This window comes from Brachyhypopomus gauderio, chromosome 2 (assembly GCF_052324685.1).
Source record: "Brachyhypopomus gauderio isolate BG-103 chromosome 2, BGAUD_0.2, whole genome shotgun sequence".
In the NCBI taxonomy this organism is placed as follows: domain Eukaryota; kingdom Metazoa; phylum Chordata; class Actinopteri; order Gymnotiformes; family Hypopomidae; genus Brachyhypopomus; species Brachyhypopomus gauderio.
This window is the reverse complement of record NC_135212.1, coordinates 16,248,144-16,275,272: the sequence shown is the minus strand read 5'-3', so window position 1 is coordinate 16,275,272 and position 27,129 is coordinate 16,248,144. Positions and strand designations below refer to the sequence as shown.

Sequence of the window (27,129 nt, the reverse complement as noted above, 5' to 3'; positions counted from 1 at the left end):
GATAATTCTTGTTGCTAAGAGGTCCAGTGATCCCCAGTCAGAGCCACATTTGTGGCGCTCTTCACAATGTTTTACTTCCCTTTCCTCATCATACAGCTGCTGGATTTTCTTCGACATCGTCTTTCTGGACGGCAGTTCGTAACTTGCATCAGTTGACGCAATGTGCAGCGCTTCTTGTAAGCACTCATCTTCGACCACAGAGAACGGACAACACTGTAAATAATGTGACGTGTCAAGTTTAAATGCCTCTGCCGCTTGCGCGAGGTGTGTGGAGTCGTGCGCTACGGTCACTCGCAAAAGTTTAATCATTCTTAATGGTCCAGTGAAGGTAATTTAAAAACCAGGAGATTTCCTCACTTTTAAAAAAACCGGGACGCCAAACAGGATGTGAAATACGGACATGTCCCGGGAAACACAGATGTTTGGTCACCCTGTCGTCACCCTGTCGTACTAGGAATACAATTAGCAGCTAATTAGCAGCTAAGTAAGTCATTACTGATAACACGTTCATTACACGTTTTTCGCTAGCCTATACTTCTCACTTTGAAAAACATAAAACTGCTCCTTCGAGTGTTCTCACTCCTGCGCCACTCTCTCTGGCCCTTCTCAGGTTTTCTCATCACTGTATTTTCTCTGTCCAGTTTTTGTTATTATTTTGGGAAGGGTTTTCTGTTCTAGTATCTCTCACGTCTGAGAGCCAGCTACTTCCTCCTGTGTTCTTTATGTAGGTTTTATTCACATGAGGTTTCTGCAAACTTTTGAGTTTTCCCTGGGTATTTTCTGTACTGTGTTACGGTGGTTTGTTTTGTAGCTTTTCCCACATGTTTTTGGTGGAGGTCTTATTTGTCCACTCTCTGTGATAGGCTCTTGTGTTTGCTTTTCTTTAAAAATCTTCTCGGATTTCCCTACCAGGAATCCACCACGTTACAGAACAACTCAGACTACAATGGACCCAACCGCTCCACACAAGATTGATGAATGAGATGGATAAGATCGGTGCTGTCTAGACAGGGACAAATGACAGGAAGGCACAAGCAAACTCTACAGCAAATCTTGGAGCAGTTGCAGAACGTAGTGGTTGCTGTGCAGTCGGTGAGTCAACCAGGACAGCTCCCTAGCCCTCCCATCAGTTCTCCTGGCGATAGGGCTAAGGTGGGGTACATCTTCACGCTACTCTCAGGCAAAGCTCAGACATGGGAGAACCAACCCAAGTTGTGTGCCCCCTACAACAGAGGGGTAGTCAGGTCACGGTTGCTACAGATTTGCCAGGGCAATCGGTCCGTAGCAGATTACTCCTTAGAGTTTCGCACATTAGCAACAGAAAGCAGCTGAGGTCCCAAGGCGCTGATGCCAATCTATCAGGAGGGTCTCAGTGAGGAAGTCAAAGATGAATTGTCTCTACTTGAGCCGTCATCAGACCTTGAGGTCTTCATTGGGCTCTCTATAAGGCTAGACAATAAGCTCCATGAGTGTAGAGAGTGATGACGGTCCCAGGTCATGTCCCCAACAGTCACAGTCGGGAACTCCTCGGTGCCCGAAGTAGTCCAGACCAGAGAGGACCACGGTGGGCAGCCTATGCAAATAGGACACAGCCGCCTGTCGCGGCAGGAAAGGTAGGCCCGTTTACAAGAAAGTTGTTGCCTATATTGTGGTGAGCCGTGGTGCATCAGACAACAGGCTGCTCGTGTTTCTTGACTCGGTGGCAGCTGGCAACGTCATTGATGCTTCCACCATGCTTGAGATACCACTAATACACCTTGAGACACAAGAAATGTGGCCAGCCAGACCATTCCCCTTGACATGAGGATAGGGAGACACATTGTACGCGATTAGTTTTCCCAAAATCTGACTGATCCTTGGGCTCCCCTGGCTTCAATGCCACAACCTGGACATTGACTGGCTCAACCTCTCGATCAGGCAATAGGGGTCGGTGTTCCGGGTCTCCCGTCTGGCTGCTGGCTTCCCCAGTGCGTCCCAAGAGACCACAGGAGCTGCTCAATCTCAGGCTAGTCCCCGCCGAATATAATGACCTATTTACTATTACTATATTATTATTACCATTACATATAATATTGTTATATACAAGTTTTACAGGAGCATGGTTCAACTTGCCACTTGGTTTATTTGGGGATGTTTAAAATGAATATGCAATTAGAAAATGCCTGTAGTTTCACCAAAAGAACAAACATTTGCTTGTTGAATGTACACCTTGATGTTTTTGACTTGCTTACTACAAATGTTTTTAAATTGTACTTGTATTCTCCTTTAATGCATTTTAACAAGTAATTTTGCTGTGAACATAAATAGTAATAACTTGAAATACATAAGGTTTATGTAAAAGACTTGCACAAATCCCATGAGTATAGTTAATAAGTTTTGGGCTTAAATATTTTTTGAGTGTACAGTCATGGCCAAAAGTTTTGATACAAATATAAATTTTTACAAAGTCTACTTCAGTTTTTATAATGGCAATTTGCATATACTCCAGAATGTTATAAAGTTTGATCAGCTTAACAGCAATTAATTGCAGTCAATATTTGCCTAGAAAATGAACATCGTTTCAGTAATTGCTTCATTAACACAGGTGTGGGTGTTGATGAGGACAAGGCTAGAGATCAATCTGTCATGATTAAGTAAGAATGAAAAGGGGGCTGGTGCTTGGCATCATTGTTTCTCTTCTGTTAACCATGGTTATCTCTAAAGAAACACGTGCAGTCATCATTGCACTGCACAAAAATGGCCTAACAGGGAAGAGTATTGCAGCTAGAAAGATTGCACCTCAGTCAACAATCTATCACATCATCAAGAACTTCAAGGAGAGAGGTTCCATTGTTGCCAAAAAAGCTCCAGAGCGCCCTAAGAAAGATCAACAAGCACCAGGACCGTCTCTTAAAAGTGTTTCAGCTGCGGGATCAGGCTACCAGCAGTGCAGAGCTTGCTCAGGAATGGCAGCAGGCAGGTGTGAGTGCATCTGCATGCACTGTGAGGCGGAGACTCTTGGAGCAAGGCCTGGTCTCAAGGAGGGCAGCAAAGAAGCTACTTCTCTCCAGAAAAAACATCAGGGACAGACTGATATTCTGCAAAAGGTACAGGGAGTGGACTGCTGAGGACTGGGGTAAAGTCATTTTCTCTGATGAATCCCCTTTCCGATTGTTTGGGACGTCTGGAAAACAGCTTGATCGGAGAAGACGAGGTGAGCGCTACCACCAGTCTTGTCTCATGCCAACTGTAAAGCATCCTGAAATCATTCATGTGTGGGGTTGCTTCTCAGCAATCGGCTCTCTCACAGTCTTGCCTAAAAACACAGCCATGAATAATGGTACCAGAATGTCCTCCGAGAGCAACTTCTCCCAACCATCCAAGAGCAGTTTGGTGATCAACAATGCCTTTTCCAACATGATGGAGCACCTTGCCAAGGTGAAAACTAAATGGCTCAGGGAACAAAACAGAGATTCTGGGTCCATGGCCTGGAAACTTCCCAGATCTTAATCCCATTGAGAACTTGTGGTCAATCATCAAAAGACGGGTGGACAAATAAAAACCTACACATTCTGACAAAATGCAAGCATTAATTGTTCAATAATGGACTGCTATCAGTCAGGATTTGGTCCAGAAGTTGATTGAGAGCATGCCACGGAGAATTGCAGAGGTCCTGAATAAGAAGGGTCAACACTGCAAATATTGACTTGCTGCATTAACTCATTCTAACTGTCAGTAAAAGCTTTTGTTACTCATATGATTGCAATTATATTTCTGTATGTGATAAAAGCATCTGACAAACACACATAAAAACCAGAGGGCAGCAGATCATGTGAAAATATAATATTTGTGTCATTCTCAAAACTTTTGACCATGACTGTACCTGTCATGAGAATTTATTAGGATGTAACTCGCAACTACTCCACTGAACCTCGCAATCACACCAGTGATTTAGCTTTTGTGAGGCAACGATACACACATTCATTGCACCGACCACACTCCCAATCACCTGATTGGACTCTTTGCAACCACACTCACTCCCTCACTGCTGCTGTAAACAAGTATAATATAATTTTTACCTGATCATACATGTCTTTCAAATACACATAAGACTACTTACAAATAGTTGTATACAGACATGCATAAACACACCTGGTGGGCAGGTACAAGTGTAGTTGTGCCCTTCGTCTCTTTGTCTGAGGTCAGTGCAGGTGCCATTGTTCTCACAGGGTTTCCCATGACAAGCGTCAAACTCCTCACAGAAGATTCCTGAATATCTCTCCTCACACTGACAGTAGAATGTGCTCTGCAACACAATATACAAAACAATTACCACCGGCCATTATTGCAAAAATCATAAAGTCTGACCTGCTTTACCCTGTGGTACTGAAGTATAACTGTTTGTATTATTATCTGTTCATTACTATGGCTCATATTGCATCTTTACTACCACAAAGAGCCTGTGGGATACAGTCTGAGCAGCACAGAGCAGAATATCTGTTCTATGATTGATTTATTTGTTTATTTAAAAGGGGACAATGCATTTTCATAAAACACATGATTATACATGGTTAAAAAAGCCAGAATTATGATCTATTCTTGCTTAGAGAAAAAGGGCAAGTGTAAAGTGGTTTTGAAAACTTTTATTACCACAGAGGGCTTTGTGATGCACTTCCCTTTCCCGGAGCATTGTGGGTCGCTAAAGCTGCTACCAGGTTCCATGCAGCTACTGGCCTTTATCTTGAGGTGCAGCCGGACAGTGACCTCTGGGCCAGAGGGGTCACCAATGCGCAACACAGCTATATAAAAACACACACAAAGATTTGGAAAGAAAGAAAGAACGGCATATATCATAAGGATCAGTACAAATTGTCTCTGAAAAAAATGTATATTGAATGTACTGAAGAGCGCATGTATTCAGTAAATCTTAACCTGCTGTGTGTAATGACTTACTCGAAGGAGGCGGACACGTGCTATAGAGAGCAGGATTTATTAACTGTTAGCCTCCTCAAGCCTAACCATGCCAACATGGAAGGCAGAATGACGGAAAGACTTGTCAAGCAGAATAGGGGACTGGGAACAGAACTAAAACACTTTACAAAGAACTTACACTACAAAGTAAAACAGACATGACTGACAGACAGGAGGGGCTAAACTGGAGACATAAGGAAAAATGGCAGGTGTGGGAAGAGCTAGATGTGACACTATGGCAGCAAATAAAAAAATCTTTTGGCATGGAATTAAATCTCGGAGTGATTTAAATTATTCAGTCAGATTTTCCTCTGGATTGGATTAAATGTCTGATATTGAACATTTGTATCATTTGAGTACCAATGAAAACAGATACATTCAGTTAATCTTTTTTCAATTCACCATATTTGTTCAGTGCTTTTATACAACCAACACAAACAAAACATGTTTACAAAACTTTGACATGTATAAAGAGATGACGAGCACTAGAGCAACCTTTAACTGTAATTTAATGTGGATTCTTAAGAATAAAGCAGTATGCCAAAGTCTTATGTCAGGCTTGGTGAACAGAACATCACAACAACAACATTCATAAGAGGACACAAGGCATGGGTGGAACTAATTGGGGTATTGACAAAAAAGAGAAGGATTGAGTGAATGTGTAGTTTGCATAAACAAAAGCTGCCATGCATATCCATCATAGTCTGATGAAGGCTACTGGAAGGGGGGCACCATCATGACCACAAACACCCCTTTTATCTGACTCTGATTTCCATTCAAGGACTGATTGAACTACAGGAAGCAGCCAGCACTAAGAATCTATGTAATAATAATAATCTTTATTTGTATAGCACCTTTCATACATACATGTAACTCAAAGTGCTTTACAGTATATAGATACCAAGGTTGTGGCCTGTTTCTAAGTATTCTGATGGGGAAAGCAGTAGTGCATGGATATCTATTGTCCTTTTTGTACAGAGGGGTCATGAGGAAACCTTTCTTGTCTACATGGACTTTACTTATGTGACAGAAAAAGGAAGGGATAAGATAGTCCTTGTGGTTTACTAGATGAATGGAAGTTGTTCCATCTAAACACAATAATGCACAGTGAAATGCTTAGTAAGGGAGATTATCCCAAGATTTGGAACATCCAAGAAAGTTAGCTTGTACAATCTCAGGCATTTTGTAAATAATGTGATTAGCTGCCTAACAAAACAACTGCATGTCAAACACAAGCACTCATACTTGTGCACCACTGGAGGAGACAGCAAATAGGAAAATCAAATCCAAACTTGCAAAAACATGCCAAGACACTACACTGAATTGAGTAAACGCAATACACAATTTCCTGATGAGCATGAGGTGCTCAAGAAATTGTAGCACACACATCACATGAAATGTTAGTAAGTAAATAAGCAAAATTCATTTGTATACTGCTTTTTACAACTGTGACAAAGCAGATTTACACATGTCCAAGTCCAAGCCCCCAGTGAGCAAGCCAAAGGCAAGACTTTGTCAGGACTGGCTCGGATGCGGCTCCTCCGGCAACCACAGGAGGGGGCTAACGAGTAAGCACAAGGCGGAGTAGACGTAATCAGCAGTGATCCGTCACACCTGTTGTCCTGGTTATTGTTTTTTCACATCTTTTGAGTTGCCTTTATTATTTTTCTCCCGTCTCTCTACGGTTGAGTTTTGCTTTACACTTGTTGAGTTTTCCGTGTTGTTTTGTGTTTGGTTTCCTTACATACTTACCTCGCTGGCTAGTAAACCCTGTCATAGGTTTCGTCAGCTCGAGCCGGCACTTCGGTCCACCTCTCTCTCTGTTTTCATGCGGTGTGTACGTTCTCGTACTTGCCGCGTTACAGAATTGGAAAAATTACCCAGAGCCTTAGGAAGAAACCTTGACAGGAACCATGACTCAAAGGGGGGATCCGTCCTCTTCTGGTCGACAATGGACAGTGCAGTAAATGGTGAAATAAGTAAACAAAAAGTGAAGAATGTTCATCATACTTTTCTATAAGTTCTGGTCATGGTTCACAGGGTGTAGGTATATCCAAAATCCATCTGGCACATGAATATTTGACCATGGCGATGGTCGCTGGAAGACCAATGCCAATTCTTTACACATGAGTAGTGAGGCTAAGAGTTTAAACAACCTGAGTCTGAGTTGTCAAAATACATAACTACCAGATACCAGTCTCTATAACAAAGTGAAGGAAACCAATTTATGCAACAAAGAACCTGTGAAACCTGACAACTTCACAAAGCTGGATGAATGGTACTACACAAGTTGCAAAAGAGAAACTGGAAGGAACCAAGGGTGATGTGACCCTAGACCAGGGGTGGGCAATAAATTTTTACAAGGGGCCACATGAGAAACCTGAATTGTGTCAGAGGGCCACACAAACAATAATGACGTCATGACAGTGGCTCCGCCCACCTCACGCAAACTTCCGCGAACGGAGGAGGCACTTATACTTGCCGCGTCACATTCTGTGCAGTGTTCTCCGAAACGATGTGTGTTGGTATAAAGAAACACCCCTCAAAAACAGGGGAAGGAACATTTACCTGACCAATTTTAATGTTGCATTTTGTTTCAGATTTGAAAAGTGCTGGAATTTAGGCTAAATACTTGAAAATGTTTGAAATTGTAACTACTTAGTTTCACAACAAATAGCCATCTGAATGAACAGTTTTCTTGTATTACGTTAACAAATACGAGCCTCTTGTAATTCTAGGATGAAACATGAGAGAACGTGAAGACGTTAAGATTGGGCGTTTTGAAAATAAACAACAATTAAATAATGTGATAAATCGAATTATTTCGGATCATTTCGAATATATCTATAAATATTTAACTTAATTAAGTTTAACGTGCTGGGAAATATTGAAATGGACCTTGAAAGTGACGTATATACGGAGCCCCGTAGGGGTCACTGGCGAAAAAAAAATTTGAAGAACAAAATCCGCACGAATTTATAAACTGTACGTACGGATTACTAAACCGTACGCACGGATTTATAAACCGTACGCACGGATTTATAAAACGTGTGTACAGATTTTGCTTTCTCCGGGCCTCTGTAGCTTTCTCCCTAGTAACCCCTCCAGGGCTCCGTAGGTTTTAGACTACTCAGCCCATGTCCTGGTCTTATATGTCACGGTTTGCCTGCTTGTGTCTGGGTGTTTTCAGCCTCGAGCCTGCAGCGCTGCAGTGCTCCAGCGTGCACGCGGTATTGGGAAACGTGTCCGCTGTGCACCGTGCGAACGTCTCGTGACGAAGTATCAGTCGCGCGACCCATTTTTCTGTTCTGTTTTTTTCGCCAGTGACCCCTACGGGGCTCCGTACGTATATAACAGGGGTGGCCAACCCGCGGCTCTTTGCCTGGTTTCATGCGGCTCCCCAGCCGGTCCGCGGGCTCACCTGCACAATTGGGGCGACACACTGCTACATTTTCGTGGTGCGCGGTTAGTTTACAAGCCTAGCGAGCCGCTAATACTTTTTAAACCGGCGTAGTGGAAAACACGCATTTGACCGTCTTCACAGCTAATAATTTACACTCGAAATTTACACTAGAAATAAACAATAATACATTTTGATGCGTATTGTTTTAGATGACAAAAGAGCATAGTGTTGAAGACTAGCCCCTCCCCACATGATGTCCATGATCAAAGCCCGATTCGTCTCACAACCTCAAGCATGGGTTGACTCAAAACACCATGCTTAAACTCTCACAGAAGACACAACTCAAGACCATTCTATGTCCTGGCTTCAAGATGGTGGAGGACACCATACAATTATTCCCTCTTAATCTCCTCTTAATTTCGATTCTCTGTATGTCCTGTACATATGCAGAATTGACAATAAAAACTACTTGAACGTGAACCATCTTCCACTTACTGCTCGAACTGTGGAGTCTCTTGACAACGCAGACTGAAGACTTTGTTGAGTAATTAAATGACCACTAACTCACTTCTTAAATTATGTTTCTGTCTATGGTTATTTGTGCTTCTTATAAGTTTTAATTCCTGACTGTTTAAGTCAAAATGCCTGTTTAATTGAAATTCTAGGTAATGACATTGATTAAATTTTTTAAAAGGTAATTTTTTTATTGTCACATTGAAAACATACAGGGGTTGGACAATGAAACTGAAACACCTGTCATTTTAGTGTGGGAGGTTTCATGGCTAAATTGGACCAGCCTATTGGCCAATCTTCATTAACTGCACATTGCACCAGTAAGAGCAGAGTGTGAAGGCTCAATTAGCAGGGTAAGAACACAGTGTTGCTCAAAATATTGCAATGCACACAACATTATGGGTGACATTCCAGAGTTCAAAAGAGGACAAATTGTTGGTGCACGTCTTGCTGGCGCATCTGTGACCAAGATAGCAAGTCTTTGTAATGCATCAAGAGCCACAATATCCAGGGTAATATCAGCATACTACCAACAAGGATGAATCACATCCAACAGGATTAACTGTGGACGCAAGAGGAAGCTGTCTGAAAGGGATGTTCGGGTGCTAACCCGGATTGTATCCAAAAAACAGTAAACCACGGCTGCCCAAATCACAGCAGAATTAAATGTGCACCCAAACTTTCTGTCTGGAGCTCCACAGGGTCAATATACATGGCCTGGCTGCTATAGCCAAACCTTTCGGTTACTTGTGCCAATGCCAAACGTCTGTTTCAATGGTGAAAGGAGCTCAAATCTTGTTCTCTGATGAGTCCACCTTTACCGTTTTCCTCATATCCGTGAGAGTTACGGTGTGGAGAAGCCCCAAAGAAGCATACCACCCAGACTGTTGCCCAGAGTGAAGCATGTGGGTGGATCAGTGATGGTTTGGGCTGCCATATCATGGCATTCCCTTGGCCCAATACTTAGATGGGTGTGTCACTGCCAAGGACTACTAAGCCATGGAGGACCATGTGCATCCAATTGCCTGCACAGTCACCAGATCTAAATACTATTGAGCCACTTTGGGGTGTTTTGGAGGAGCGAGTCAGGAAATGTTTTCCTCCACCAGCATCACGTAGTGACCTGGCCAGTATCCTGCTAGAAGAATGGCTTAAAATCCCTCTGACCACTGTGCAGGACTTGTATATGTCATTCCCAAGGAGGCCCTAAACCATACTAATAAATTATTGTGGTCTAAAACCAGGTTTTTCAGTTTCATTGTCCAATACCTGTAAGTCATTATCTGAACCTAGGTGAAGAATACACCATCACATACAGAAAATGTAAAGTCATGGTCAGGAGAGAATTCTAACAAGCCACACAGATATATGTTTTTGGGTATTTAATGAAAACAATTAATTTTCTATATTGAGACTGAACTGCTCCATGTTACAGAGAATGGATTACTTGTAATAAGGTTTGTTTTAATTTCTAATACTTGCTGTACTGTGTTCTTCACTTCTTCTGAACCAAAATTGGAGAAAAATCTCTCCACATATAACATTGGGGAGGTGAGGACTGGACGCAAGTGTGATAATTAAGGCATTTATGAAGTGAACACACAAAACCAGAATGAGAGCAGTAACATGGAATGAAGGTAAACCTGAAGATTAGAAGAGTGCTGCTTTAATAGAGCTGCTCCAATAGAATCAGGTAGAGGTCACCATGACCTCTACTGTCTAGGTGCAGTAGGTGCTAAGGTAAGTGGTTAAACAACATTGTTGCTTGAAGACTCACACACTCACACCATTCACATAATTGCACACACATGATACACTTACCAATAAAATAGTTGTGTCCAAGTGAAAGTGACTGGTCTGGGATAACAAGGCCATCTGACGTCTGCTGACATGAGAAAATGGTGCCAAACGCTACAGAGCACTGCTCATAGCCCAGCTGCCTCACACGCCACACCAATACAGCACCACTAACATTCACTACAAGCCTGAAGACACAGAAAATGACAAGGAGAAAGAAAGTAAAAGGCAATGAGAGAGAAGTTATTTATTACTTGTTTATGTAGACAGCTGCATCTTTAAAAGGTTCATTTGACAATTTAAAAGGCCCAATTTTAAACATGATGTTACAGTGGTATATAAGTATATAAGAAGGAAGAGGAAGTTGATCTGTCAATTGCATTCCCAATTACTTCATAAAATGCTGCAATTTATATTGTGATTAACAAAGCTAAATCAAAATGCCCATACAGAAACAATATATTAAAAAATAGTAGATTTGTGGAGAATTTTACAAGGATGAAATTGTAAGACGTTGTACATCTACAAGGATTAACATTACCTAGATAACTAAATTAGAAGGTTTTTCTAATATTAACTGCTGTGAAAACAAATACATAAGCCCTGTGATACTCTGTCTTTAAAAAGAGGGGTATCATAATTTAGAATACGTATTTTGAAACCTGTTGGACTGTGTTCACATTTGTATCTAATAGGGAGATCACACATTCCAGTATCTTACATATTAGGCCTAGACTACTTCAATAAGCAAAGCTATGTGAATCTTACATCGCTGAAAATGAGCCCTGCCTTGATTTTCAAAATCTGCTCTTATGATTCCTGGATGTTTTGGTTCTCACGTGGCTGGTAGGGCAGATATAGAAGATGGAGCAGAAATGGGAGATAGGTAGGAAAGACAAGGTACTGTTGCTCAATTTAGAGTGCAGTTAGTGTTGAGGAAAATGCTTACTTTACAGCAGTTTCCTCAGCAACCTCTATTGAAACAGACATCATTCCAGCAGATTCACTTCCTGCAATGGTTATACATTCTGAGCCATCGGTGATCTGTGACACATACACACACACACACAAAAGCATGCATATGCAGACATGCACACATACATTGTCAGAATAAAATAAATGTACACATAAATCACAATTATACATTTACAACTCAACTGACATTAACATGAGCATGCACACACATTTTGATTACCCATACCTTTTGCTCATGCCACTGGATCTCCACCACTCTCTGTTCAGGCTTGGGCTGCCATGGTTGCAGAATGGGTATTTCCTGGGTGGTGACAGGGACTGTGATTGGCTGAGACGGTTGAGTAGCAGTGGCAGGTGTGGCTGGAGTAACATGTTCAGTGGAAGGACTTTCAGCCAGGTCCCAGGTGGAATCAGTTAGGTCAAAGGTCAAAGTGGCTTGATCACACCTGAGCCCTCCATATCCTTCCATGCATTCACACACAAAACCGTCACCCTTGCTTGCCAGACTGCAGTTGCCATGGAGACAGGGGTCACTTGCACAGGGGTCAGCAAAAAACTACAAGCAAACAAAAGGACAAATTTTTGAAGAGTGCTATGGAAGCATCCAGGTTCTTCCTGAGACAGGTCCCCACGATATTTGCTTTTTCACTGCTTTAATTAAACACAAATAAAGTCACATTCAAATATCACATCTGCCATATTTGTGTATTTGAATTTGTGAATGGGTTAAGATAAGATTGGAAAATCATGTGCAAATATGCACTACACAACAAGAACAAAAATTGATTGTGGTAGTCACAATGAGTGCAACCCACTGATCTACACACATTGTCCTAAAATAACAATTACATAAACTGACACATGGTAGGATGAAGTAATGGAATCCACCACACAAGTTATAGTGATGGATGTGGACCCAAGAATAACCAAACGTAAACACAAAAGTGGAAGTCTCAATGTGTAAAGCGAGAAAGCAAAACCAATAAACAACAAAAAATGCCAGGGGAAGTAGCTGGCTGGCTGGCCTTCCCAAAACAAAACTGGATAGGAAAAATAACAGCGGGAGGAAAACTTGAGGGAGGCCAGGAAGCGGCACAGGAGGTAATTACTCGAATAAGCAAAGGTTTAAAGAGAGAGAGAGAGAGAGAGAGAGAGAGAGAATGGTGGTGAGACACCAAGAACACAACTCTGAGACCAATGAGAAACTGGCCGACAAACACACAGCATGAAGACCAAAAAATTCAGCAGTGAACTGCCGCAACTCTCCAAAGTTCATGCAAACCCCATTACTTTTTAAGTAATTTTTAAGTACCCCATTAAGATTTATTTTTGTGGAGCTAATCTAATTATGCTCCTTTAGCAGAAAGAGTGCTTCTAACTCAATACGTGAAATCTCACTCACTATTTTCCTCTCACATTGTAACAGCTGTGATGTTTCTCAAAGAATGTTTATAAAAGAATGAAGAATTCTGAAGTTACTTTTATTATCTCAATTGCTTTATATTATATTAATATGATGTTCAGTGTACAATGAGCTTTTATTATTCTTAATATGATTGCTCATCTTCATACAGTCCCCTCCAAAATACTTGGAATGGCAAGGCAAATTTCCTTGTTTTTGTTGTTCTCTGTGTCACGTTGAGGACCCCGACCCCTCCCTTTTGGGCGTGTGTATACGTTGTCCACGTGCATTGTCTGCGTCAGTGGATCTCCGTGGTTAGGGTTATGTCGTGTGATATGTCGCACCTGTGACTTGTCTCGTAATCACGTGGGGCTAATGTGGTTTGTCTATTTAATGTGCGCTCGTGCAGTGTCCTGTGCTCGTCGTGGTCTAAGTCTGCACGTTGTGTTGGAAGACTGTATGTTTATCGTGCGCTATTGCGCAATATACGTGTTTATTAAAAGTGACGTCAGTTGCAAAAGAGGGATTCCGTGTCTCGTCCTTCGCCGCGACCCCAGCATCACAGAACGACGAGCCGTCCGAGACACCAACAAAAATGCCAGGCTACAAGAGCAAGCCCAAGAAGGGAAAAAAGTCCTGCAAGCGGCACCACCGCTCTTCCTCCTCTCCCCCGCGCCGCAAAGCACCGCCGACTCTGGCACAGCTCATGCAAGACCCGATATGTGCGTCCCTGCTGCGCCAGGCTCGGGAGCACCACGACCCCGAGGCGGCGGAGAGGGTCCGCCAGGAGGTGGTGCGGCTTTGGAGGGAGTACAACCCCTCTACATCCAGGGAGCCCTCACCCCTGCGGGTAGGCTCCTTCGCGCTCTGCGGGGTGGAAAGGACCCCCGAGAGCGAGTTTGGGGAGAGGGATTCCTCAGGCGAGGAGGAGGAGCAAGAGGACGAGGAGGAAGCCTACCCTGAAGACCTTTGTGTTTAAGACTAAAAGATGGATATGTGACAAGAAAATCTGGATTTATCACCGTTTGTATTACACCACACCATTTTACACATGAGCAAAAGTAAAGGAACAAACAAAGTTGAAGTGAATTACACTCAGTATTTGGTGGAAAACCCTTTCTTTTAAGAACTTCCTCAAGCCTGCGACCCATGAACATCACCAAACTGTTGCATTCTGCCTTTGTGATGCTACTCCAGGCCTTAATGGCAGCTTTTTTTAATTCTTGTTTATTTATTAATTTATTAATACATGGAGTCCAGGAATGAGAAGGTGGCATCTGCTGGTATCCAGGTACGAACAGGAAGAAAATGGAGACAATGCCCTGGAGGTGGTGGAGTCGTGGCTGAGGCAGAAAGCCTTGGTTGGGTCCATAGCCATAGGGCGTGCAGGTGTGGGCTACTTCCCGGCAACCAGGGCAAGTAAGGCCCAGGGTAAAGAACGACAGCGCCTTATTCAGGAGGAGGTGCGGGCTGGTGTGGCGGAAAAGCGGACAAGCAGGATGGTGGGAATGGGGAAACAAGGTGCATGGACAAAGTGGGAGAACGTTCTGCAATGGAAGGTCACCTGGTCCAACATCTGGAGAGCAGACGTTCATAACATTTAGTTGAGGCCATGTATGACGTCCTACCTAGCCCAAGTAACCTCCACGTCTGGGGAAAAACAGAAACACCATCCTGTCCCCAGTGTCCAGGATGGGGATCTTTGGAACACCTCCTCAGCAGCTGCCCAAAAGCCCTGGGAAAAGGGTGCTAGCGCTAGCGCCACGACCAGGTCCTTAAGGCAGTTGCTGACAGCATAGCCGCAGCCATCAGCACCATCAAGAGCCATGGCAGGGTGCAGACCATCAAGTTCACAGAGCGGGAGAGAACCCGACAACCACGGGCGAGGTCAGGTCTCCTTACCACCGCGGCTGACAAAAGCTACACAAAATACCTCATTATGACCATGTGAAAAAATTTTCTTGAGAGTTCTGAAAATTTATTAAAATAAAAAAACAAAGAAATCATATTTATATAAGTATTCACAGCCTTGGCTTAATACTTTGTAGAACCACCTTTGGCAGCAACTACAGCCTCAAGTCTTTTTGAATATGATGCCACAAGCTTGGCACACCTATCCTTAGGCAGTTTTGCCCATTCTTCTTTGCAGTACCTCTGAAGCGCCGTCAGGTTGGACGGGAGACGTCTTTGCACAGCCATTTTCAGATCTCTCCAGAGGTGTTCGATCGGATTTAAGTCTGGCTATGGCTGGGCCACTCCGGGACATTCACAGAGTGGTCCTGAAGTCACTCCTTTGAGATCTTGGCTGTGTGCTTTGGGTCGTTTTCCTGCTGAAAAATGAACCATCGCCCCAGTCTGAGGTCAAGAGCGTTCTGGAGCAGGTTTTCATCCAGGATGTCTCTGTACATTGCTGCATTCATCTTTCTCTCTATCCTGACTAGTCTGCCAGTTCCTGCTGCTGAAATACATCCCCATAGCACGATGCTGCCACCACCATGCTTGACCGTAGGGATGGTATTGGCCTTGTGATGAGCTGTGCCTAGTTTTCTCTAAACATGTCGCCTGGCATTCACACCAAAGAGTTCAATCTTTGTCTCATCAGACCAGAGAATTTTGTTTCTCACGGTCTGAGAGTCCTTCAGGTGCCTTTTGGCAAAACTAAGGACTAAGGAGTGGCTTTCGCCTGGCCACTTTGCCATACAGGCCTGATTGGTGGATTGCTTGCAGAGATGGTTGTCTTTCTGCAAGGTTCTCCTCTCTCCATGGAGGAATGCTGGAGCTCTGACAGAGTGACAATCGGGTTCTTGGTCACCTCCCTGAACAAGGCCCTTCTCCCCCGATCGCTAAATTTAGACGGTCGGCCAGCTCTAGGAAGAGTCCTGGTGGTTCCAAACTTCTTCCATTTATGAATGATGGAGGTCACTGTGCTCATTGGGACCTTCAAAGCAGCAGAAATTTTTCTGTATCCTTCCCCAGATTTGTGCCTTGACAATTTTGTCTGAGGTCTACAGACAATTCCTTTGACTTCATGCTTAGTGTTTGCATTCTGACATGCAGTCAACTGTGGGACCTTATATAGACAGGTGTGTACCTTTCCAAATCATGTCCAATCAACTGGATTTACCACAGGTTGACTCCATTTAAGCTGTAGAAACATCTTAAAGATGATCAGTGGAAACAGGATGCACCTGAGCTAAATTTTGAGCTTCATGGCGAAGACTGTGAATACTTACGTAAATGTAATTTCTTAGTTTTTTTAGTTTAATAAATTTTCAGAACTCTCAAGAAAACTTTTTTTCACATGGTCATAATGGGGTATTTTGTGTAGAATTTTGAGGAAAGAGATTAATTTAATACAATTTGGAATAAGGCTGTAATGTAACAAAATGTGGCGAAGCGCTGTGAATACTTTCCGGATGCACTATATGATCATTTTGTTAGAATCCACCAAGCAATTGATCATGTTGGAACTAACCGTTCCCTGGGAAGAGCGTATGGAGGAGGCCAATGAAAGGAAATGCACCAAGTTCCAGGAACTAGTGGATGAGTGGAGGAGGCAGGGCTGGAAAACTTTGTGAACCTCTGGAGGTGGGCTGCCGAGGTTTTGCAGGGCGGTCCCTCTGCAAAGTTCCCTCATGCTGGGCCTCACAGGGGAGGCCATCAGAACCGCAACTGAAGCCGCCGAGAAAGCCACAAGGTGGCTATGGATTAAGAGGGCAGATCCGTGGGCGAGCGCTCCTGGGACACAGGCTGGAGACTGATCAGCTCCGGTCAGGTAATCTGAAACACCCAATGACCCCAGGTTACATCACTGATGTGTCCCGGGGCATCTGTGAGATGTATCTTACAACGGGGGGATTCTCTTTTCAGTCTCCTCTTGAGGAGGTAAAATGCATGTTGAATTGGGTTAAGATCAGGTGACTGACTTGGTCTAAAATTTTCCACTTTTCCCCCCCCCTGATGAACTCCTTTATCTTCTTTGCAATATGTTTTGGGTTATTCTGCATTATTCTGCTGCAAAATGAAACTCCTGCCAATTAGTTTGGTAGCATTCCTCCTTACATTGGCAGACAAAATGTGTCTGTACACCTCTGAATTTATTTTGCTGCTACCATTTCAGTTACATCATCAATTAATATGATTGAGCCTGTTCCATAAGCGGACATGCATGTCCAAGCCATGACATTACCACCACCATGCTTTACAGATGAGCTTGTGTGCCTTGGATCTTGAGCCATTCCCTTCTTCCTCCACACTTTGGCCTTTCCATCACTTTGGTAGAGGTTAATTTTGGTTTCATCATAGGACTGTGTTCCAGAATATATGTGGCTCATCTCTGTACTTTCTGGAAAACTGAAAATCTGGCCTTCCGCTACTGATTCTTGCTACTGATGAGGGGTTTGCATCGTGCTGTATAGCCTCCATAAGTCTGCTCTCAGAGTCTTCTCCAAACAGTGGACTGGGATACCTTCACCCCTGCTCTATGGAGGTCGTTGGTGATCTGGCTTCCTGTAGTTTTTGGGTTCTTCTTTACAGCTAGGACAATTCTTCTCTCATCAGTGGATGTTGTTTTTCTTGGTCGACCTGTTCGACACCTGTTTCTCAGTACACCAGTGGTTTCTTTCTTTTTCAAGACATTCCAAATGGTTGTGGTTGCTATGCCCAATGTTTTTCCAATGGCTCGTATTGATTTCCCCTCTTTTCTGTGTTTCAGAATGGCTTGCTTTTCTCTTATAGACACACTCTGGTCTTCATTGTGGTTTATCTTCTTTTACAAATATTTTACAATCTGTATAATTTTAACCAAAGCCAAGAAGGAGAGTAGTCATGCAGACCATTTATTGCTTTAACAAACAACCTTAATTGTAACACCTGGTTATCGAGTTCCAATAGTTTTGTAGATTACTGTTTGAAGACCTGAGAGACCTGACTGGAACATATCTAACAATCATTTCACTGAGGTAAAAAGGAGCAAGACCATGAAGACATTTAAAAACCATCACCAAAACCTTAAAATCTATTCTAAAGCTGACAGTGCAGTGAGTGGAGTGCAAGTGTAATATGATCTCTCTTTCTCCTGTGGGTTAGCACCCTTGCAGCAGTGTTCTGAACTCGCTGTAGATGAGACATAGAGCTCTTTGGAAGAGCAGATTGAACAGTGTTACAATAATCTAGCCTTGCTGTGATAAATGCTTGGACAAGTTTTTCACTATCAACAGGAGAGAGCATATCTCGGACCTTAGCGATGTTTCGGAGGTGAAAATAAGATGTCTTGCATGTAGTCATGATGTGTGATTTGAAGCTGAGCTCATTATCAAAGGTGACGCCCAGGTTCTTAACACATTGTCTGGCATTCAGATTCATTTGATTTAAATAAGTCTGGACATCATTCCTTTGTGAATCACTGACAAGAACAATAACCTCTGTCTTCTCTTTATTTAATTGCAGAAAAGTGTCAGACATCCATGTCTGTATATCATCTGTGCAGTCAAACAGTGAGCAAATTGATTTTAGGGCTTTAGGTTCTAGAGAAATATAAAGTTGAGTGTCATCTGTCAGAAGTCAGAAGGCACCTGGTTATGTCAACCATTATACCCCTGTTGGATTATGGAGATCTGCTATTTATGAACGCTTCAGCCTTGCATTTGAAAAAGTTGGATGCTGTATATCATTGTGCCCTGCGGTTCATGACAAACTAGCTATCAAACCCATCACTGTACCTTATATGCAAATGCGAAAAGTCTGTCTCTGACTAATGGCAGACTGTCTCATTGGCTGCATTTTATTTATAAATGCATTCTTGGGCACCATCCTTCATATTTATGCTCACTTCTGTCTAGAACCCTCAGCCATTATGGCCTGCGTTCTCAGGACATCATTTTGAAAAACTACAGTAAAATAGATAAACACCAATTACTCAGGAATAACAAAAGATTGAAAGCACTTCATATATGTAAAGAAAGGTTCCCATATTGTCTCAGGCAGAATCTCATTCCCCAGTTCCATCTCCCACTGTGTTTGAATAGCAAGCAGTGTCGTGGGACGCAAAGAGTGGATTAAATTATATAATATTGAAATAACCCCTCTGGTTGTTGATAAGGGGGTCACAAAACTAGATGTGGTATGGAAGACTAGGAAACATGGGATTTACACTGCGAGCAAAACTGCAAATCTGAAGGTATCTAAAGAAGTCCTGTGAAGCTGCTGAAAACATGCACAATTATTATCAATGTATAAATCTCTCAGATTGTTCATGCCAAGAGCAGACCTCAAACCAAACGTATCATCAATCAAAGAGGGACTAAAAGATGGGTTTAATGCTATAGCGGTCAGAGAAGAAGCAGTTTTTGAGCTAAAGTGGCATCCGAACTGGTTCCATATTAAGTGTTGACTTAACAATGATATTTTCCAAATTAAGTGCAGAAAAGAAACTTAGGGGGGTATGAATAAGGGACGTTAATGAGGCAATTCTGGAGGTGGAAGCCTCTAGATTTATCTACGATGGACAATGAGAAGATTTATCTAGTTGAATCCAGTATTGTAAGATTCTGAGGTGGGCTGCCCAGTAATAAAATTTTTAATTGGGCAAGGCCAAGCCTCCAAGAAATTTGAATCTCTGTAGCAGGGCCCAATCTAACAGTCTTATTGTTCCAAATAAATTGTGACACCATGCCATCTAATTTGCCAAAAAAGAACTGAGGTAGGAATATAGGTAGGCATTAGAAGAGGTAGGACAATGTTGGCAGCTTTTTTTTCATCTTTACAGAATTAATCCATGCAGCAAGAGATAGGAGTAATAACGACCAGCATTCAAAATCCTCATTTAAATGGGTCAACACTGGGTCATAGTTAGACCTATATAGGTTTTCAAACTTGCCTGTAATTTTAATGCCAAGATATGTGAAATTATGTAAAGCCACTTTAAATAGAAAGTTTTGCAATGGATACTTACAAGTTGCAATATTTAGTGAGAACAATTCATTCTTATCTAAATTGAGTTTGTATCCTGAAATTTGGCCAAATGAAAAAAGGACATCAATCGTTGGAATGGACACAAATATATTAGAAAAATATAGAACCAGGTCATCTGCGTAAAGAGAAACTTTATGCTCAACCCCCACCCCTAATTATACCTGTTATGGAAGGATTTGATCGAATGCCTTTTCTGCATCTAATGAGATTATAGCTTCTGGAATATTACAGAAAGACTAATTATACACTATATTAAGAAGTCATCTAATGTTGAAAAACGAGTGTCTATTTTGGATAAATCCTGTCTGGGGAGATTATAGATAGAAGGAATGATTCCAAACGTATGGCTAATAATTTGGATAAAAGTTTTAGGTCGACAGATTACAAACTAATAGGGCAGTAGCTAGCACAATATAATGGAGCTGTTTTTCTTTAGAATAAGTGAAATAGAGACCTGTGTAAGTGTAGAAGCTATTTTCAAAGAGATAAATGATTCACTGCACATATCTGATACAGCCAAAGCCATTTTACTATCACACCCAGAGTGGATTCCTTTCCCTGCTGCATGTGAGAGACTGACCCATCACAATCTGTTTGATTGTATGTAAAGATCAACACTGGTTCTACACCCATCAACAAGCTCTAAGGAATCCACATTTACAATGGTTTTCGTCTCCCAAAGCTTAGAATTCTGACCTTATCTGATCTCCTGAGCTTGGGAAAACTGCCATCTAAGAGTTCTGGTCAAAGAATCAACCTTCCTTTGATGGACACAGGGCTCACAACTCAGGAAGGACCTACACTCATAAAACTCTAAATTGTAATACTTATTTAGTATTAAATATTTAGTATATTTATATTGAGTATGTAAGTCAATATATTTAGGAATAGGGAATTCCCTTTGTCTTAAAGTCATGTTAGCCTGCCTTTTGTCACCCGTTAACTGGACCTGGGGGAAGGGCAGTTATGACCACTCTCTCTCTCTCCCCTCTGAGAATCTCCTGTCCGGGCAAGTAATGAATATTCAGTAATCAAAAGTCCAATGGTCAACGACATAGTGACCAAGAAAGTGCCCTATGACGACACCCCTAAACGTTAGTTAAAAACCCTTGCTCAAGGAGTAACTCAAATGAGAATCGAAAAGGAACTTATTTGGAAAAACGCCAAAACACTGCGACCGACTGGAGCAATGCCAAAAAACTGCAAGCTCGAATTCGAGTCCAACTAAGAAGATTCTTCTGTATTATATTTTATTTTCTTTATTTTAATTTCTCGAGAAAAGTATTTAACCTAGTTTATGTGTCGTCGTCAAACTTCAATATCATCTAGTCTTTAAAGTCGTCATTTTCATTCTTAGTTAAGTTAGAGTTAATTCTGTTTGGCTGAAAGACATTGATTTTAATTTAACTCGGAGTAAACCTCAGGTGAACTGTAACAAGTTTGTCTGCGCCCCTCGAGCTGTGACTGTGTCATCTCTGCTATCTCCGCCATTCGAGCAGTCAGAGAGGTCTGCTCTGCCAACTTAGCCACCGTGGGAGTCAATGAATTGTGACCGCGCACCGGTTGGTCCGCTTCACAACATGCCTTCATTGAAGTAAGACGCTCAGAGTTCATATGCTGCCTTGGGGTTGCCAACTCAATTGTTGTTACCATTAGCCTGCCCCAATCTTCACTTTCTCCTCTTCTAATTTCTTTCTAAGACTTCATGTCCTCGCGGGCGACATGGTGCCCGCGGGCACCATGTTGGTGACCCCTGAGTTAGAGACTAGTCTTAGGTTAGCCATCAAATCTATTTAAATCCCATGACCATTGATAGTTGCTTATTATTCTGTTGTTTAATTTTCTATTCTTTGTTGGTTATCATTATATCTCTGGTTTAGATTAGTAGATTTACATAAACAGTGCCTTGCAAAAGTATTCACCCCCTTGGATTTTTCCCTATTTTACTACATTACAACCTGTATGTATGCATCTGCACAAAATAGGCTATGTTTTGGAGGTGAAATGAGAAAAAAATATATGTATATAAAGAATATGTAAATAAAAAACTGAAAATTGGCATGTGCATATGTATTCACCCCCTTTGTTATGAAGCCCCTAAAAAGTTCTGGTGCAACCAATTACCTTCAGAAGTCACATGCTTAGTAAAATGAAGGCCAAAAGTTTTGAGAATTACACAAACATTATATTTTCACATGATTTGCTGCCCTCTGGTTGTTATGTGTGTTTGTCAGATGTTTTTATCGCATACAGAAATATAATTGCAATCATACTATGAGTAACAAACGCTTTTATTGACAGTTAGAATGAGTTAATGCAGCAAGTAAATATTTTCAGTGTTGACCCTTCTTCTTCAGGACCTCTGCAATTCTCTGTGGCATGCTCTCAATCAACTTCTGGACCAAATCCTGACTGATAGCAGTCCATTCTTGCACAATTAATGCTTGTTTTTTGTCAGGTTTTTGTTTGTCCACCCGTCTCTTGATGATTGACCACACATTCTCAATGGGATTAAGATATGGGGAGTTTCCAGGCCATGGACCCAAAATCTCTATGTTTTGTTCCCTGGGCCATTTAGTTATCACCTTTGCGTTATGGCAAGGTGCTCTATCATGCTGGAAAAGGCATTGTTGATCACCAAACTGCTCTTGGATAGTTGGGAGAAGTTGCTCTCGGAGGACATTCTGGTACCATTCTTTATTCATGGCTGTTTTTTTTAGGCAAGACTCTTGAGAGAGCCGATTGCCTTGGCTGAGAAGCAATCCCACACATGAATGGTTTCAGGATGCTTTACAGTTGGCATGAGACAAGACTGGAACCTCTCTCCTTGAAGTTCTTGATGATGCGATAGATTGTTGACTGAGGTGCAATCTGTCTAGCTGCGATACTCTTCCCTGTTAGGCCATTTTTGTGCAGTGCAATGATGACTGTACGTGTTTCTTTAGAGATAACCATGGTTAACAGAAGAGAAACAATGATGCCAAGCACCAGCCTCCTTTAAAAGTGTCCAGTGGTGTCATTCTTACTTAATCATGACAGATTGATATCCAGCCCGGTCCTCATCAACACCCACACCTGTGTTAATGGCACAATCACTGAAACAATGTTAGCTGGTCCTTTTAAGGCAGGGCTGCAATGAAGTTGAAATGTGTTTTGGGGGATAAAGTTCATTTTCTAGGCAAATATTTACTTTGCAATTAATTGCTGTTAAGCTGATAACCCTTTATAACACTATATGCAAATTGCCATTATAAAAACTGAAACAGTAGACTTTGTAAAAATTTATTTGTATCATTCTCAAAACTTTTGGCCATGACTGTACTGGTTAGTAGTAAATTGATAAAGGTTAATCAACCTCACAATCCTGTACCAAAGACAGCTCAACAGTTCTTGCTTTATTTAACCAACCAAGTGAAATTTAATTTTAATGTAAATTGGAACTTACATTAAATTTCATATAACCAGGTCTGTCCCATAGTATTTTAATTTTAAATTTTTTCTAATTTGTTGTTTTAAAATTATTTTCTAGTATTCTAGTACTACTGAACGAACGTAAGTTGTTGAGCGGGGGGGGGGGGGGGGGGGGGGGTGCGTGTAACGATTGTCGAGCGGCCGAGGGGGCACCATGTGGCGATTGTTGTAAAATAAATGGGTCTTATTTTTTACATTGAGGGGGCGGGACACCTCGCCTGAGGGCCCCCGTGGCGCCGGCCCTGGATAGATGTGTATAGTGTAACTGTTACCTTTTTTTTTTTTTACAAAGATTTGAGATTTTAAAGGATTTTATCCTGCACTGGTCTGTGGATGTGCAATAAATATCAAAAGTTAAACACCTTTCTGATCTACTCATTTCGACTGACTGTGAAAACAAAAAAAATCCTTATTTATCGGCATATAACTTTTTTTAACTGTAACGCAAATAGTTACTTTCCCTGGTAACGAGTTATTTTTATTATAGAGTAATTTAGTTACTAACTCAGTTACTTTTTTGAACAAGTAGTGAGTAACTAAAATTACTTTTTTAAAGTAACGTTCCCAACACTGCTAATGAATGGTCTGAACCTCCAAATGTATGGAGCTTAGATTCCAAACTCCCACGGTTGGAGCTTGAAGGGACCCCAGGTCTTAAAACAGGTCTCTAGAGAGCTTCAAGTCACATTCTTAGACCCTCTGAACGGAGAACAAACTCCCTGCAACTACAGAGGGAACAACACACATTCAAACATGAAATCATATTCATACAACAAGCCACCAAATCATAGTCATCTAGGTGAAACCGAGGAAAGGCATTGTAAACCTTACTACAAAAGAGATCCCCAGCCTAGATACAAGGCCACAGACAACAACAACCCCCTTGGACAAATAAGCCAGGAAGATTTAGAGGCCATTAAGCGAATAGTGGGAACCCTGCAAGCTACTAAAGCCCCGAAGGTTAACCTACTCTCCGTCACGGTGCTTAATGAAGAAAGTCCCAGATCACAAATTCTCCCACAACGCCAGAGAGCAGAACAAGAACTCCACATAAATTCCAGTGAAACAGAGATCAGGCCTTATCGCCCACCAACTCTGTACTGCCCCTCAAGGAGAGGTGAACTCTACCCTTCATAGTACAGTATTAGTTGTACAATTAGACCCAAGAGAAAGACTCGGCCAGGAGGATCCCTGCATCATCCAAGGTGAACCTCCATTCCAACAGTTCCTAGGCCACCTCAGTGAGAAAGGAGCTGCACGTAAACTCCACTTGTCAATGAAGTTAGAAATTTTTTTTATTCAGGAAGCTCAATCAATCAAATTTTATTTATATAGCGCTTTTTACAACAGTTGTTGTCACAAAGCAGCTTTACAAGTGCCGAGTCCTAGCCCCAAGTGAGCAAGCCAAGGGCGACAGTGGCAAGGAAAAACTCCCTAGTTTTTTTTGCATGAGGAAGAAACCTTGAGAGGAACCAAGACTCAGGGGGGGAACCCATCCTCCTCTGGCCGACATCGGTCACCATGACAACAACAACAATTTAAACAAAGAAATAAAGAAAAGGAAAAGATGTAGTAATGTCCATCATGGTGTAAGCTCTTTTAGCTTACTGAGGACAAAAATCTGAGGACAACCAGCTATCCTCCTTTCTCTCATAGAACCAGCTTCAGGACCCCAACCAATCTGGCTTCAAGCCGGCACATTCTATGGAAACTGCACTCATTGCAGTAACTGAAAAACTCCATGCGGCTAAAGCAAATGGACTATCATCAGTTCTGATTCTGCTTGACCTTTTGGCGGCCTTTGACACAGTCAATCACGAGATCCTCCTGTCCATCCTTTCAGGCCTTGGTATCACTGGCAATGCATGGACGTGGTTTGCATCCTATCTGGAGGGACGTTCCCACCAAGTAACATGGGGAGGATCAATATCCACGCCATGCAAACTCTCCACCGGTGTTCCACAAGGCTCAGTGCTGGATCCACTTCTTTTTTCCCTTTATACCCGCTCACTGGACGAGACAATTTCTGCACATGGCTTCTCTCATCACTGTTTTGTGGATGACACCCAGCTCTTCTTTTCCTTCCCACCTTCAGACACACAGGTTTCAGCTCGAATCTCTGCATGTCTAAAAGACATTGCCTCTTGGATGGCAGCTCTCCACCTAAAGCTTAACCCAAGCAAGACTGAGATGCTGTACATCCCTGGAAGAGCCAGTCCTCATCGTGATCTTTCTATCCCATTTTCTATCCTATCACTCCATCCATGGAAGCGCGTAGCCTTGGTGTATTTGTTGACAATCAACTCTCCTTCACGGCCCACGTTGCTAATACCATGATCATGCAGATTCGCCCTTCACAACATTTGGAGGATTCGGCCATTTCTCTCTAGGGAGGCCACTCAGGTCCTTGTCCAGTCCCTTGTCATCTCAAGACTGGACTACTGCAACTCCCTCCTGGCTGGTCTTCAACCTTCCCAAGTCCAGCCATGTGGCTTCCGGTAGCTGCCCGCATCAAATATAAAACCCTGGTGCTGGCCTACAAAGCAAAGAATGGTCCAGCTCCTCCTTACTTGATGGCCATGGTAAAACCTAGATGCATACCTAGAGCCCTCCGTGCCTCAAGCATGTATGTATCTTCTCCTTGAACACCATCTTCTGGTATATATCCCAGGTACAGTACCAAAGGTGTTCTTTGTATCTCATACCCCAGTATTTCTTTTAGCTCATTCCATACTCCCTCCCAGTACTCTATTTTTTTGGCATTTCCAGAACACATGTGCATGGTCTGCCTCCATTTGACCACACAGCCTCCAACATGAGCTTTTATCTGGTTTGTATCTCCCAGTCATCTTTGGTGTTATGAAAAACCTTATAATGTTCTTCGACCCAAATTCTTGCCATATTCTTGAACCCGTAGCTTACTATTGAGTCTAATTAACATATAGCGCGTAAAGCACACGAAGAACATGAAACGATCACAGATACGTGTAAACTTTAGACAACGACGAGCACAGGACACTGCGCGAGCGCACATTAAATAGACAAACCACATAAGCCCCGCGTGATTACGAGACGAGCCACAGGTGAGACGGATATTCACAGGACATAACCGCACCCACGGAGATACACAGACGCAGACGAGTAGATGAAGACGACGTAGACACATGCCCAAAAGAGAGGGGCCAGGGTCCTCAACGTGACAGACGCCCCCACCAAGGGCACTACCCGTCCCGGGGTGCCAACAGGACCGAGTGCCCCGAACCCACGTTGATAGGCAGATCCGACGCACTCAGTCCTGCATCTAGGAGGTGCCCACCCTTGGCGAAGAGTCCGCCACGGACCGCCTAGAACACCCTCCCTGGGAATACAGGGGAAAAGACGTTAGACACATACAACGGAACGTTCACAAACACACAAACAGGTACACTTACACAAATAGGCACAAACGGGAAAGGGGGGTTTGGCAAACATACGGGAAGACTCACAATCACCGGAACAGACAAACACCGGAACAGACAAACACGTAACGGGCGCCAGGCTTCGCTCCAGGAGGAGAGCGACCAGTGAGGAAAGCACGGGAGCCGCGGGTGCTGCAGGTGCTGTGGTCGGTAGTCCTCCTCCTGCCCTCGCTGCAAACCCTCCACCG

General features: G+C 42.6%; 1 protein-coding gene across 4 annotated transcripts in view; it reads right to left on the bottom strand.

Annotated features, from left to right (window-relative positions):
• dner (delta/notch-like EGF repeat containing) overlaps positions 1-27,129 on the bottom strand; it is a 133,590-nt gene that overhangs the window by 72,163 nt on the left and 34,298 nt on the right. For 3 of the 4 annotated variants that reach the window (XM_076988796.1, XM_076988795.1, XM_076988797.1), the window contains 5 exons: positions 11,865-12,194; positions 11,613-11,707; positions 10,688-10,851; positions 4,630-4,778; positions 4,132-4,285 (listed from right to left, as the gene is read on the bottom strand). In XM_076988796.1, the coding sequence (XP_076844911.1) occupies positions 4,132-4,285; positions 4,630-4,778; positions 10,688-10,851; positions 11,613-11,707; positions 11,865-12,194 (892 nt within the window). The remainder of the gene's footprint in view (positions 1-4,131; positions 4,286-4,629; positions 4,779-10,687; positions 10,852-11,612; positions 11,708-11,864; positions 12,195-27,129) is intronic. The other variant, XM_076988798.1, reaches the window with a different exon arrangement.